The sequence below is a fragment of the Phoca vitulina genome, unplaced genomic scaffold (assembly GCF_004348235.1).
Source record: "Phoca vitulina isolate PV1807 unplaced genomic scaffold, GSC_HSeal_1.0 scaffold1, whole genome shotgun sequence".
NCBI classification, from domain to species: Eukaryota; Metazoa; Chordata; class Mammalia; order Carnivora; family Phocidae; genus Phoca; species Phoca vitulina.
The window spans coordinates 3,720,104-3,735,782 of record NW_022589704.1 but is presented as its reverse complement, the minus strand read 5'-3'; the positions used below and the strand labels follow the sequence as shown (position 1 = coordinate 3,735,782).

Below are 15,679 nucleotides of genomic sequence, written 5' to 3'. Positions count from 1 at the left end.
CAAATTTGAGTGGCACCTTCTCCACTGATCAGAGTTCCTTGTGGTTTAGAGTCAACTTCTCCTCCTGGTGGAGAGGGAGACACCCCCACACCCAGAGCTGCCTCTGTACATGCAAATTTCTCTTACAAAAGAGCGACTGCTACTCTACATTCTGAGCTTCTCCTGTGTCTACTGTTTCTTAAAATAATCAGCTCAGAATAACCCTCATGCCAAAGAGACACATTCTGGGGTGGCATAACCTCCTATCCTTCACGGTCTAACATTTTGTTCTTAGGGCAGTGAAATCATGGCCGCGAGGCCCATGGAACAGCGAGGGTGCTGTGCCCAGCTTCCCTGCCTGGACTTTCCTGTGCTTCTGTCTCTTCCTGTGGGTAAAAATCATATCCATCCATGAACCAGGTGCTCTTTCCTGATTTGCCAGGGAGAAGCTCCATTGAAGAAGGGTGGTTCTGTACTTGACTCACGCTTTGGCTCCTTTTGCTCCCTTGAGACCCACTGAGAACAGGAACTGGGTCTCCCTCCCCTTCTCTTCTGAGGTCACACTGCATACAGTAGGTGTTCCGTGGCATATATACGAGTGCAGGACTCCGCCAGGCACTCTGCAGGGTGTGTGTGGCGGGGGGGAGGGGATTATTTCAGTTGATCATTCCAGGGATCCTATCTTGCATTGTGATTACATTTTACTGTGAGTAAGAAAAATGTGTCTGAGGAAGAAAACTATATAATTTTTGTTCTACTTGAAACAAAGCTGAATTTTTTAAACTGCTTGTAGCAAATGTTATAAACTGTTCTTTGTCTGGGGAGATGGATATAAAGAATTCACCTTGAGCACAGGATGCAAATGAGTAAGTGGCAAACTATTTTTCTATTATGTTCCTAAAATAGATTGGGTGCTGGCAAGGAGGTTTCGCCTTGGCCCCAGGCCCCGAGCACTGTTACAGCCGAGAGAGAAACCAGGCAGAGTGTGGGCCCCTCCAGAATGTTTTCAACTGGTCAGTGCTATCTTCAAGTGCAGAAATTTCCACTGATTTTTTTTTTTTTTTTTTCAGGAGAAAGTCCTCAGAGCATTATTCAGCATAACAAAAACCTGGTGAAATGTTTGTACGGTTTAAAAATTGGCAAATTGAGGACACGGAGTGCTCTTAAAAGCACTGCCAAAAATATGGCAATCATCTTCCCATGATAATGAGAAAGACTTGATACATCTGTGCTCAATTTCCGCTTTGGAGGATTGGGGGTGAGTAATTGATAAGGACAGTGTTTAGCTGGGAAATACAGTGACACTTAGGGGGGAAAGGCTGGGTTAGCTAACTGCTGCATGTAAGCCGGGGAAGGGCACTGTGACGTCCCCTCAGAATGCGTCCCCAGATGTGCGGGCGTGTATGCAAACCACCGGATCACACAGGGACCAGCCTGCACCTAAGGTCACCCAGGCAAGTACCAAACAGAAAACAACAGCAAATCCAAATACAGCCCAGAATACCCTGGCCTGCCTGAGTCTGGAAAAGCTTACAGGGATTAATTGGCCGGGGGGGGGGGGGGGGGGGGGGGGGGGGTGAGCTTCAAGATTCTTTTCACCGCAAGCAAAACAGCCAACCTGCACTGTGGGCAAATCACCTGCTTATCTTGGGGTCCTGATGTTACCAGGGGTCCTTCTGCAGGAAAACTGTATGCTGGGAGTATCTGAGACCCCACAACAAATGGTAGGAAGGAAGTTGATGGAACTATCCCAACCTGCTAAACTCTCCCGAAAGACAGGTATCCAATACGCTGAACACCAGCTGTCCCTTTGTTTATCCAACATCCCCATGTCCTGGAGGAAGCGATGTGTACAGGTGACGGGCTGGGCAGCCCCTTAAGTTATGGTCCCTTCAAAGCCATTACATTAAAACTGAGTTTGATTTGATGCCTAAAAGGCAAATGCTCTCTTCTGTGGTCGGCTTCTGTATTCATTAGTTTGGTTGTTTTCCCTTTTAAAACACTTTTTTTTTTTTAATTCATCTATTTAGTTTAGAGAGTGCGTGGGGGGAGGGGCAGAGGGAGAGGGAGGCAGAGAAGCCGACTCCGAGCTGATCACGCCGAGCTCCTGGGGGCTCGATCCCAGGATCCCAAGATCCTGACCTGAGCTGGAACCAAGACTGGGAGGCTTAACCGACTGAGCCACCCAGGCTCCCCTGAAACACTCTTTTGTATTGAAGTATAGCTTACACGTAATAAGATACATGGATTTTAAGTGTAGATGTCCCTCCACATGCAGGTAGGTGTGCATGCAAAACTTTTATGACAAATGCATCCCTGCGTGTCATGTGGGGGGACCAACTGGTTTCAGCTTTTCTGGGATTCTCCCTGTTTTAAAACTGAAAGTCTGACATCTCGGGAAGCCCCTACTCCCCATGAACCTGGATGGTTGGTCACCCTATGCAGCAGCCCCCTCAGTGCAGGTCCACAACAGTGCCATCACCCCCAAAAGTTCCCTCGTGCCGCTCTGTAGTCATCCCACCCTCTCCCCCGCAGAAAGCAATCACTACTCTGACTTGTATCACCATAGCGTAGTGTTGCCTGGTTTAGAATTTCATAGAAATGGAATCGGTCAGTGTTTCGTGTCTGGCTTCTTTCACTCAACATAATGTTTCAGAGATTCATCCACCGTACTGTGTAACGCTTTGTGAGCTTCTGCTGCCGAGTGTTCCACCTCTGTCCCTACAACGTGCTTATCCACTCCCGTGTTGAGGGACACTGGGATGGTTTTCAGCTTTGACTACTAGGAATATTCTCGTACACATCTTGTGGACATGTTTTCACTTCCCTTGGGTAAACACCGAGAGTTGCGTGACCAGATCACAAGGTAGGTTATGCTTCTAAGAACAGCATTCCAAAGTGGCTACACAATTTACCCTCCCACCAACAATGTCTGCGAGTCCCATGTGCTCGACATCCTCAGCCACACCTGCTCTTGCCAGTCTTTTCCACTGCAGACATTCCAGTGGGTGTGAAGTGGAGTGTGACTTGGTTTTAGTTTGCGTATCCTTGATGATAAGGATGCTGAGCACCTCTCCAGTTAGTTTTTGGGCATTTGTGTGTGTCCTTATACAAGGTGTCTGTGTAAGCCTACAAATCTCTTGTCCATTTTTTATTTATTTATTTCAATCATTTCATTTTAGTTTTTTCATCGAGATAAGTATACTCTTTAATCCCCATCTCCTCTTTCACCCATCCCTCCACCCACCTCCCCTCTGGTAACCATCAGTGTGTTCTCTAGAGTTAAGAGTCTGTTTCTTGGTTTGTCTCTCTTTTATTTTTTTCCTTTGCTCATTTGTTTTGTTTCTTAAATTCCACATATGAGTGAAATCATACAGTATTTGTCTTTCTCTGACTGACCTATTTCACTTAGCATTATACTCTCTAGCTCCATCCATGTTATTGCAAATGGCAAGATTTCATTCTTTTTTAATGGCTGAGTAATATTCCATTGTATGTATATACCACATCTACTTTATCCATTCATCTATCCATGGACACTGAGCTGCTTCCATAGTTTAGCTATTGTAAATAATGCTGCAATAAACATAGGGGTGCATGTATCCCTTTGAATTATTGTCTTCATATTTTGGGGGTAAATACCCAGTAGTGCAACTCCTCAATCACAGGGTAGTTCTATTTTTAATTTTCTGATAAACTTCCATACTGTCTTCCACAATTCTTGCCCATTATTTAAAGGACTTATCTATATTTTTCTTATTGATTTGTAGGAGGTCTTTATATATTCTGGATAGAAGTGCTTTATCACATCTATGCATTCTGGATATGTTCTCCTGGACTGTGGCTTGTTTTTCATTTTCATAATCGAATTTTTAAATAAGCAGGAATGTTTAATTTTGATGAAATCCAATTTATCAATTTTGTACTTGAAGATTAGTGTACACTATCTAAGAAATGTTTGCCTACACCAAGGTCTCAGAGATACTCTCCTCCATTTTTCTCCTAGAAATTTTATAGCATTAGCTTTTAGGGCTAGGCCTAAAATCTACTGTGATTTAATTATTGTATTTGCTGTGAGGTGAGGGTCAAGCTGTATTTTGCCTATGGATTCCCAGTTGTTCCAGCCCCATTTACTTAAAAAAAAAAAAGACTTTCCTTTCTCCATTAAATTATCTTGGTGTCTTTGTCCAGAGTCAGTTGACCACTGTGGTGGCCTGAATCCCTGGGACCTGGTTGTTTGAGAGCTATTTTTAATGTTTTTTTCTTTCTGTCCCTCAGTCTGGGTAATTTTATTGACCATTCCTTCAGTTTAGTAGCTTTTCTTCAACATTATCCAATCTATTCACATGATTCAATGAGTTTTTAATTGCAAATATTATATTTCCTGGTCCTACAATTTCTATTTGGTTCATTGTTAGAGTTCCCAAATCCTTCCTGAGATTCCCTCTCACTTCATCCATTATTCCCATTTTTCTGTTATTTTATATTACTCATCTGCTAATCTCATCACCTGAGCCACCCATAAGTCTCTCCTGACTGGTTAGTTTTCCTCTTGAGTCACATTTTCTTGCTAGAAACTCTTTATTTGTGCTGGACACAGTGGGCAGTACCTGCCAGCGACTCTGGATTCTATTATCTTCTTTTGAAGAGTGCTTTGGTTCTAGCAGGCAGTTACCTTGATCCCGAGTCACCTTGATTTGCTGAGACTCAGTTCTAGGCTTTGCTCCAGGAAGTGTATTTTGGTTTTCCAGACATAACACTTAGTCCTTGAATGTGGTCTTACTGTTAAGGGGTAGTCCTTCTGGAGTTTCAGTGAAAGGTTCAAAGTGTTTACACATCCCTCTAATTCAGTTGGACTTGAATTCCTGCTTCATCTCCCTAGCAGTAGGCAGCTGCTAGAACCTCTGCTCAACCCAGCTGTTGCTTTCTTCTGAGTGCCTTGGAAGATCACCTCACACACCTACTTCAGGACTCAGCTATGGGTTCTGAATAAGTTAGTACGTAGATCCTGAAGCTCAGTCCTCGATGCAGCCCCCTTCTCTGGGACTTCCTCACTAAATTCCAAGCTGTACTTTAGCCTCCCAATCCCTAACATCTAGCTCCTCTGTCCAGTCACCTTCAGTTCTATCCCCAGGGCACCCTGAAGCCCGAGAATGTCCTCTGGGGGAGTATTGTCACTTCTTTTACTTCCTTTACTCCACAAGTTATAGCCACTCCAATGTCTAGCTGCTTTGATGACTCTCCAGTGCCTGAGAATGGCTCTTTTTTATATTTTGTTTGGGGTTTGTAATTGTTGTCGGCAGGAAGGTTAGCTTGATACAAGCTTCATCTCCATTGCTGGAATCTAAAAGTCCTCTGACCCCTATGTTTAAAACCACCTGAAGTATAGTTAATAAATCCCATGCTAGGGGAAAATTTATTCCATTGCTTGTCAGTTAAGTATCTGCAGCATTTCTCCTCCATAAGTTAAAGGGAAATTGGTTTTCACATCCTCTTTCATATGGCATCTTATGAAATGGCTCTTTATACCATCAAGCCACAAACATTTTCGGAGCACCCATGGGTCCTTGACCCTGAACAAGGCTCTCTGGGGTATGAAAAGGCAACTGTGGTCCCAGGTCTCAGGAATGCTGTCCTGGCAGAGCTGCTCCAAGGGGCTGGCAAGGAGCTGACACTGTGTGCAGGAGGACAGCCACCCTCAGCTTCCTCCCTGGAGACACACATGGCGTCACACAGGTGTGATGTTCTCCTACCAAAGTGCCTCATTGGTGCAAAATTCCTGCCGCTGGGGAGCACTTGGTGCGGTGGGGATGATATGACTATGGTAATATCACTTAGAGCAAATACTTTCACCAACTTCAGCATTTCAACTGTCATTAGTCCTACTTCACCGGTGACACATGTCACACCCACTGGGATGCTCCAGACCCGCCATCCTAGCCACTAGGGAGCTGTTCTAGAGTCTAGAGCGTGCAACATGACAAAAGGGTATTTTGGAAGATGATTCTGCCTAGTAAGCAGAAAGGCTTGAATGGGGATAATTGAATGGGAGTCAAATGACTCAGGAAAATTTCAAAGTATCATCCTTTAAAATCATATTCAAATTTCCTGTTCACATGCCTTTTTGTGGGGAGTGGGGAGAGGAATCCAGCTTTCATCAGATTCTCAAAGGAGTTCATAATCCCCCCACATTTAAGACTTACTGGTCTAGAACTCAGACTTTTTTATTACCATGAACTCAATCACTAAATATTTTTAAATACCCCTGTAAATATTTATATATTGATTTATATATAAATTATCTTCATAATCTACCACCATTGGTTAGTAAATCAAGGAACAATATCCACTTAAAATGAAGTTAATCATTAATGATATGAAATGTAAATTCAAGTTTCACTGTTTCTGATAATTACTAACTGTTCTCATCATATCTAATAACCTTATATTGCGGTCAATGAACAACTTCTACTTGGATTAAGAAATCTGTATCTCGTTTTCCTGTTTGTGATTTGGGAGAATTATTTTTTTAAAGAATTGTTTAAATCCTTTGAAGCCATTGGTTTACTCTTTGAGTTTTAGTTAAAACTAGGTTGTGTAATCCATAAATCCATTTAACCTTGCTAATTCAAATACATTAAAATACTCTGAAAATGATCTCATGAGAGAGAATGCCACTACCGGGACCTGGGAATACTTTGTGTATCATCATGATGTGACATGAGGCCACTTCAAGTGAGGTTATGTATCAAATATTAATATTTAGGGCCTCATGTCAAATTATGGGGCCACAATATCAAACTAATATTTGGCATATAGCGTTTTTATTTTTAGTTTAAAATACATATTTATAGAAGTTCTAGTATACTACTCTTTCTGTGCTTCAATGGATTGTCTTGTGTGTACCACCCCAGAGACCCCAAGTCCAAGAAATGATTCACAGCAAGTAATCCACAGGTGTGATAAGGTGAGCCAGGTACAGACAGTCAAGTGTCAGCAGAGATGCTGAAGGGGGATGGAAAGGATCAGCTAGAGAGGAAGGAAAGAATAAATCTGAGCTTAGGGGAGAAATAGGAGTCCAAGATGATTCTAAAGTTTCAACCCCAAGAGACACGAAAAAGTAACTGGAAATGGCAAGACTGAGTTGGAGGGGGGTATTGGTCCAATGTTCTACTTCGGATATGCTGTGTACGAGCTGCTAAGTGAGGAAATAGACAAAGGCCAGCTGGCCCCTGGAGACCAGCCAGTCACCTCCCAAGCATAGGGCGTGTAGATTCTGACCTCAGCTAGCCTGTTCCGAGCATGACTGTGGCTCCACGTTCTGTCCACTGTCTTTCAAGTCATCCCTGTGAGGGGCTGTAATTCTCCCTAGCCTTTCTCTAGCTGTCCTCCGAGTGAGGTCATGCCATCTCACGTTCATTGGTAGAGCAAGGCCAGAATACAAGTCAAAGAAATTTGGGGCAGAACTGCAAGCAAGTCTTGCTCAATGGACCCGAGTGAGTCACCTCCCAGCCCACGTGACCTCCCACGGAGGGCCTGCAGGCTGGATGACGCCCCCAGAGGTGCTCATTACCTTCTTCCTGCAGCCGGCCCACAGGCTTGCCTAATGAGGTTCCCAAACAACGGGAACACTGTGCCAAGGATGGAAATTCCATGTGGGCTCCACTGTAGGATGCCCCTCACCAAAGTTGCCTGGCTACCACCACTTTGTCACGGACCTTTCCTGAACATGGCATCCGTTTCTTCGTGAAGGGCCTTTGCACCAGGCTTGGAGATGAATATACTAATTCTCTCCGCCTGGACATGGGACTGTAATGCATGTTCTCTCTCTCGTGCTCTGAAATAACCCCTCATGGGTAGTGTAAGCACCTGGAGTAGGAACATAAGAAAAGAGCTGCATGGGAGGGGTTCGGTGGTGGTAGTGGCCCAACCATGGAGAATTCTTCTAGGTAGAACTAGGTTCCCAGATTACCATGCAGGTGAGGCTGAGGGTCCAGGACTGAGAAAGTTTCAGCTTCTTGATGAACCTGGGGCTCAGCCTGATTGGATGAGATCTTGTAGCTTTCTACCTCCCTCCAAGGGGCACCACGAGAACAGGGGAGACCACAAAGTGGCCTAATGTCTCTGCCCCCCTGCCCTGCCAAGCCCAGCAGGAGCGGCCACCCACCATTCATTCTGCACCCAGGTCTTTGGGGCCAGGATCTGGAGGGACCATTTGTTAACTACCTGTGTGTCACGCCCTGAAATACCTCTTTACATGGACTGCCCCCCCCACCCCCACAAAGCAGGCATTAGTATTTCCACTTAAAGGTGAACACTGATTCTAAAGGGACAACCAGCCAGTCTGAGAGCACATAGCCAGGGAGGAGGAAAAAGCACCTGGACTATGGTCTGGGAGGTCATGAGGTCATAGGACTGAGGATCAGCAACACTGGTTCTGACGATTCCCAAGGGGGGATGATGAGGAGAGGTGGGGGATGAAATTCACCCCGATGTCTGAGAACACTGCCTAGGGACTGGGACTGTTTAGAAATACCTCTGGCCAGTCCGAGGGAGTGAGTCCTCTGTCTGTGGACGAAAGCCAGTGGGGACAGTGAGTAGGAAGGCTGGAGACTGGACTTGGTTCCCAAGTTCGACCATACGTTCCCATTATGATGAAGTAGCAGCACATCCAACCCCCAGTGAGGACAGAAGGATGAGTGAGACAGGGTCTGTCCCTGCCCCTCTCGTGTCAATAGACCGCTACGGAAGAATTTAAGTGCTGGAATAAAAAGTGGCTCAAAGTTCTGATGACGAACGGTGAGGGAAGGAAGGGCAGCCTTGGGGAGTTGGGAAGGCTTCCTCTAGAAAGGAGACGTAGAAGGCTTTAATAGGGCTTGAGAAGAGGAGTTCTAGGTATCTCAGATAAGTCCTGGGGCGGCAGCGGCTATGTCTATGTCCTTTACGGTTATGCCCCAGTCTCCAGCATAGCACCTGCCAGGTAGCAGGTGTGGGTGAATGAATGAGTGAAGTAATGGGAATGAGAACCAGCCTGAGCAAAGACATAGAGTCACCGCAATGCGTCATGGTCTAGGGGAGTGGTGAGCCACCTCCAGTTAAGGCTAGAGGCAGAGCTAGAGATGATTTCCTCCAGCCAGGATTATGTCATCCAAGGGGTATGGGTCCTAAGTGGTGTAATATGGCGCAGGAGATTCAATCCACAGACATTTCCTCAGTGCTACAATGCGTCAGGTGTGTGCAAGCTCTGGGAATATGGTAATGAACAAGGTCACAGCCCTAACACCCGCCTTGTCTGCCTGCTCCACCCACTGCACTGAAGTCCGCTCAGGTGTGCTGAGCACCTGGATCGGCTCCCCCCCCCCCCCCGCCATGTCCTCTCACTGGCTTTCCCAAGCAATAAAACCTCATCAACTTTCCCTGCTACTGCAGAGTCCCCTTTCTGTTCCCTGCTTCATCCAGCTTCCTAGTTACTTCCTAAGAACCCAAACCAACCTGGTCACAGTCACTTGGTTAGAAATATACCAGAATGTTCACTGTACTTACCTGTGGGGCTCTGGTGGGGGTGGGAGAGGGATACAAGTGACTTCAGTATGGCCGCCTCCCTCCCATTCTTCCCCAGCCCCATTAAAGATCTCCCCCCACCCCAAACATCCAAACATCCCAGTAACTTTGGGATGAGCATCTTTCCTCTTTTCTAATTCAGTAGTGACAGCTAACAGTTACTTGCATCATTACCGTGGCCAAGAAGGCAATGGCTTTGTAAACCTTATTTGATTCTCCAATTTATTTTAAAATCCACTTTTAGAGTGTAGAAGGTAAAGCTCAGGTAAATTCATTCCTTTTTCAACAGCTGGAGACCCAGGAGTGAAGTGGTAAGTCACAGAGGACATGCAAGTGAAGAAGGAAACGCATACATCTACACGATGATTCTGAACATGCTATGAAGCTCAGAAGGCTGGCCAAGGTCACAGTCTGGTAGCTGTGAGTGGATCTGAATGGCCCTGGGCCTGACCCCAGAGTCTGCCTCTGACCCCATCTGCGACTGCCTGACTCCAACTCATGGGGGGGCGCCCATCCTAGCCACATCCTTGCACTCACTCCCCCCTGCAAACCCTTCTCTGCAACGCCAATTCCCAGGAGCCTTCCAGCGCCCCAGCAGAGGTCCCAGCTCCACCGGCAGCCACTGCCCTGGAGCCGGTGGTCCACGACCACCCGCGGGGCTCGCCCTCCAGTGCCGCTCCGGCCCCCAGGCCTCCCGGCGCCTCTGAACCCTCCGCGGTCCCTCGCCCCCTCTACCCACCTGCTCCCGCAGCCCCCCCTGTCACCTCGGTGTCCTTGTGCCATCAACCCCCAGCCATCCCAAACCTCCCGCTGTCTCCACGTTTGGCGTCTCTGAGCGTCCCAGGCCCAGCCCCACCTGGCGTCCCCGCGCCCCCAGCCCTGGGGTCCCCGCAGGTCCCCGGTGCCAGGTCCTCGTGTCCCCTCCTCAGACGTCCCCGCGCCCCTGTCCACATCTTCTGGAGTCCCCGCAGGTCCCCGGCGCCCCAGCACCCGTGTCCCCCCTGCTCCGACATGTCCCCCTGCCCCGGCCCCTGTGTCCCCTCTGCTCCGGCGTGTCGCCGCGCCCCCGGCCCCCGCGTCCACCCTCTCCTGCGTGTCCCCGGCGCCCCGGCCCCGCGTCTCCCGCTCCGACGTATCCCCGCGCCCCAGCCCCCGCCCCCTCCACCCTCCGGCGTGTCGCCGCGCCCCCGGCCCTACGTGCCCCCCTCCGGCGTGTCCCCGCGTCCCCGGCCCGCGCCCGCTGACGCCATGACGCCGCGGCGGAGGGAGGGGCGGAGCGGGGCCGGGGCGGCCCGAGAGGGGCGCGAGCGGCGGGAACGGCGGGCCCCGCGGCAGCAGCGGGCGGCGCGGCGGATGGACATGGGCACGCAGGGCTCGGGGCGCAAGCGGCTCCCCAACCGGGAGCGGCTGACGGCAGAGGACGACGCGCTGAACCAGATCGCGCGCGAGGTGGGCGGCCGGCGGGGGGCGGGCGAGCGGGGGCGCCGCCGCAGCGGTCGCGCGTCGGTCGGTCGCTCTGTCCGTCCGCCAGCGGCGCGGGCGGGGGGTGGGGCGCGGGCCCGGCGGGATGTCGGCGGGCCAGACACCGGTCCTCCGGCCCCTGGGGACAGGCTGGCGACGCTGACCCCCTCCCCCACGCCCCGGCTCCCTGGGGCCACTGTGTCCCCCTCCGGGAGCGGAGCTGGGATGGCGGCGCGGGGTGGGGGGGACCGCGGGGTCGGGGCGAGCGCCCCGCTTTGTGGTGCCGCTTGGTGGGGGTGGAGTAGGCCGCCCCCCGGAGGCCCATGGACAGTCCCCGGAGGCCACATGGCCCTGGCGAAATGGCCTGTTTCTTGTCTGTGACCATGGGTCATCGATTGTCACGCAGGTGCAGCTTGGGCATGAGCTTGGGGTCACTGTGAATCTTGTTTCTGGAGGGAGCCTGGGAAACGGGTCCAGGCGCACTGAGGGGCTTTCATCCAAGTTTTCTGGGCAGTTTATTTGAAAGATTGGTGGTGAACTTTAAGCGTGGCAAATTAAAGGAGCACTGTGTGCGCACCGGACAAGTGCCTTTCCCTCTAAGGATCCAACCTTCAGGTGAAATAAACCGGTGACAAGGGAAAGTTGACCCCGGGATTGGCCGCGGCAGCTCCCTGGGGAAGGGGAGCCCGTTGGGCCCCAGTGACGAAGGAGGCCTGATTTTTCTCACATACCCTTTTGTACCCTTCCAGTGTCCCGTGTGTGTGCTAACTGCAGATGCAGCTCATCCCTCCTTGTGAGCTCCCTTCCGTGTTCGGTATGATGTGGAGTTCTTCTGCATACCACACTGTCCTCAGGTGGAAAAACTTCCAGGCCATTTAGGCTGTGGGCTCTGGTTGCGTCATTCAGCTATTTACTGAGGTCCACTCTATAACCAGTTCTTAGGTGTTTTTAGTTGCAAATACTCGATTTTGCTTTTATGGACATAGGGCTGTCAATCAGTATTTGTTGAATATTGAAATGGATAAAGACTTCGGTTTTTCTCTGTATGAAAAGAAAAGGGCTTTCCAGGCAAACTCTTATACATTCCTTAAAACCCACTGCAGATTGGTGGCCTCCGTGAGACCTCCCCCATCACCCCAGGCAAAAGTCTCCCTGCCTCCATCTGGCTCCTCTAGCTACACCTGGTGTGGGAGTCACCTCTTCTCAGCATGATTTGCTCACGCTGTAGAAGGTGACACCCAGGCAGCCGATATCTTTCTCTTTTGTTTCCCCAGAGCTCCACAGTCAGGCATATAATAGGTGCTCCGAAGTGTGTTGCGCTAATTAACAAAAGAAGTACCAGGACTTAAAGTACATTGGGCTAAATAAAGACATTGGCTAAATGTAGTAGCTTGAATATAATCCCCACTCCTGTGAGGACAGTCACTTAGGTATGAATTTGACCCTAAGACCAAACAGGTGTTCTCTGGGAGGACAGAGGTGACAGATGATCCCTGGGCCTCGTCTTTCTGTCGGTGCTTATGGACAAAGGAACAAGAAGAACGAGAGCTCCCAAAGTCTACCTCGTACCTACTGGTTTGGATTGGAAACAAAGGCTAGGGATGCTCCCTGGGTTGACATCCTTGAGGTCCCGAGGATTGGGAGCCCGTGGTCTTGTCCCCCAGTCAGGGAGATGGTAGTAGGCAGTGACAGATTCGGACTGGGGAGTCAGTCCTGGGCTATGAAAACGCACACACCTCATGGAGGAGCTATGCGGTCCTGGGGAAGTGAGTCATTCAACCCCCCTGAGTGTCTGTTCTCTTGTCTCTAAAGTGCGGGAAATAAATCCCCTTTGGCAGTCAGGATTAAAGAAAATGACTAGCATCCATACAGTGAGTAACCAGGTAAATGTGAGCCTCAGCCACCTATCCTCCTGATAAAACCAACCACAGATTGGCTTGTTATAAGTGCTAAGTGGCAGGTATCTATAATGTTGGAGGGAGCAGGTGCAACATTTTATGTTTTACCACAAATTGAATTATATTTCCCAACTATAAAAATTAGAATCACGATTGAAATGGCAAGTATCTGTTCACCGTCGAGTTCTTGAGTTCTTATAAAAATTAACAAAATTGTCTTAAGTTTAGTACCTTCTTATTTGTTCATTGGTTCAGCAGATGCATGCCGTGCTCTCCAAACACCTGTCCTAGGGAGACTGGGATTCAGAGATGGACCTGAAGAGGACCCACCACCCATGAAGAGTTGGGTCAGAAAGGGGTCTGACCTGTAGATCAGTAAGAGAGCAGAAGATAGGAAGAGATCTGATAGTAAAAGGCCATGGATATTGTGCCCTGAAAGTTTGGAAATGAGAGAGTTCCAGTTTATTGAGGGGACTAGGAATGGCAATCAGAAGTGGCTTCCTGGAGGAAGTGGCATTTTGAGTTATTTTGAAGTGACAGAAACGCTGACCTGGACTGGCCTCCACAAGGGGAAATATGTTGGCTGGAGCATGGATTCCTGGCCACCAGCCCCACCAACGGCTGCTTCCCTCCATAGCACCTTGCAGCTGGATCTGCTGCGCTGTCCTCTTTGGGTGGCCTCACCTTCAGGCTGACATGCGTCTGCCATGTTCCCACACTGCCCTCCATGAGCCCACACCCAGTCTCTCTCTTGAGAGCTAGAAGTATCTTCCCTGACAAATCTCCACATGGCTCCCTGGCTACCCCCCGAGTCTAACTGTGAGCAGGACTGTTGACTCAGCCGCCCACAGCAGTCCCTGGGCCAGGGTGTGCAGGGCCCAGGGAGTCCTACCTTGTGACCCGTCAGGCCCATCCTGGAAAAGGGGGAAGTTGGCTGTTGCCTCTGAAGCCCTTGGGGAGGTGAGGGGGACTCAATGAAAACTGGGGACTGTTTCAGAAGGTGGCAGGGGGTGGGTGGACATGGGTCAGGTGTCCGGGAAGGCGCCCTCTAGAGAATAAGCAGAGCCTTCTGGGCTGGGGTGACCTGGGGCCCATGGGCAGGGTCACCGGGCAGGAGGGAGAGAGGGTGGGCAGGGCTGGGAGGGGAGCTCAGCTGCCCCTGAGGAGGGCTCGAGAAGCACACCCTGACCGGTGGAAGCTGACACGGTCCTGTTTCTGCAGTTACGCTCTGGTTTAACCCGAAGCCGGTTTTTATTAAATGGACTTGTAACTTGAAAACACTGTAGATGCATTAGCACAGGTACTCGCTTCTGAGGTGGAATTCGGGCAAGATGTTGTCAGGAAGAAGGTCCAGTAAGCACTTGGAAACGCTCATCGCCGCTGAAGGCGTGAGCAGTGTTTCTCACACCCTGGGGAAAGGTGTTTTGAAAGCAGATATATTTTTCTCTCCCGCCGTGTTTAACATCGGCTCAAGATTTTTGGTAGCATCCCAGATTGCTCATTCAGCGCTCGGCCACCGAGGGAGCTGAGCCTGCTCTCACGATGCCTGAGGCAATTTGGAGTATTCCTCTCAAATGGAGAGACAACAGCATTTTAACAAATAGTGATAACACACAGGCTGTCTTAGGAACGAACTTGCGGGCCCTTTCCCGGTGGTGTGAGTGAGTCGTGCCCTGTGGCCACACGGGCCCTGGTCCGATGCCCTTCCCCGCTCACAGCACAGTGCCCTCCCCGCGACTGTCCCCACGGCCGCCTCTCCAAGACCCACCCGCTGCGAGGCGGTCCCTTGGGCGCTGATGGTGCCCACCCAGCTCCCCGCTGTGAGCGCCCGTGGCCACCCAGGAGTCGCTGTGGGGGAGGGGTATGACCCCAGCCCCACCCCCACCCCCGGGGCAGCCTGCAGCTGTTGCCTGAGGGGTGTGAGGATATAAAAGGTCCCCTCCGCTTGCTTCCACTTGGAACCCACTCTGGTGCCGTTCGGGCCCCAGAGCTCCCTGTGGGATGGGGCTGAGGGCGCACTCCCGCGGAGGCCCCCTCCTGCCCCTGCCCCCGCTGTCCCCTCACCCCTCTTCTGCGGGCTGTGCTCCCGGATACAGAGCCACAGACACATCCCTGCCTCAGGCTCTGCCTCTGGGGACCCCGACTTCGGACGACCCGTGCTTCATTCTGGGTGGTCCTGTACCTACAGGACATTCTCACCCCCAAACCCCTTTCGTGTTGCCCCTCACCGCACCCTTCCCAAATAGCCTTCACAGGCCAGCTTGGCTTGAGGGACCCGTCTCCTTTCTCCTCAAGCCTCGAGGCGTCTGGGGGCCCAGCTGGGGGGATGGGTACCCAATGCTTTTCCAGAAGGGCCCCGGGAAGCGGCTGCAGCTTGGAGCCTCCGTTTCACCTCGCTCTGGCTCCCGGCAGATCCGGCGCCTCTGGGACCGCGCAGCCCAGGAGTGAGCCCGCAGCTGGCATGACGCCCACTCCCGGTGTCCCGGCGCCGTCGCCTGCCGTCAGTGAGGACGGAGAGCAGCATTTACCCGCACAGGCCCTTGCTGCTCCGGCCGAGCTGTCCCCCTCAGGCCTTAGCTCCAGGTGAAGTTGCTTTTCTGAGGTGGGCCGCCAGCTCGCAACGTGGCGGCCACGGCCTGGATGGCGTCCTCGGGTGCTGTCAGTGGTTTGCGAGCGGGGACACTGTCGCGCCCCCTTCTTCCCGGGAGTGGGGAGGGGTGAGGGGCGTCAGATGCCGAGCACTGTGGCAAGAGCTGTCCTGCCCCCAGTTCTAACACAGT

The 15,679-nt window shown here is 50.8% G+C and overlaps 1 protein-coding gene across 8 annotated transcripts in view; it reads left to right on the top strand.

Annotated features, from left to right (window-relative positions):
* The first annotated feature begins 10,863 nt into the window (after window positions 1–10,863).
* LRRFIP1 (LRR binding FLII interacting protein 1) overlaps window positions 10,864–15,679 on the top strand; it is a 142,339-nt gene continuing 137,523 nt past the window's right edge. For all 8 annotated transcript variants that reach the window (XM_032393109.1, XM_032393034.1, XM_032392958.1 and 5 more), the window contains exon 1: window positions 10,864–10,989. In XM_032393109.1, coding sequence (XP_032249000.1) covers window positions 10,894–10,989 — 96 coding nt within the window. In that variant the 5' untranslated portion in view covers window positions 10,864–10,893. The remainder of the gene's footprint in view (window positions 10,990–15,679) is intronic.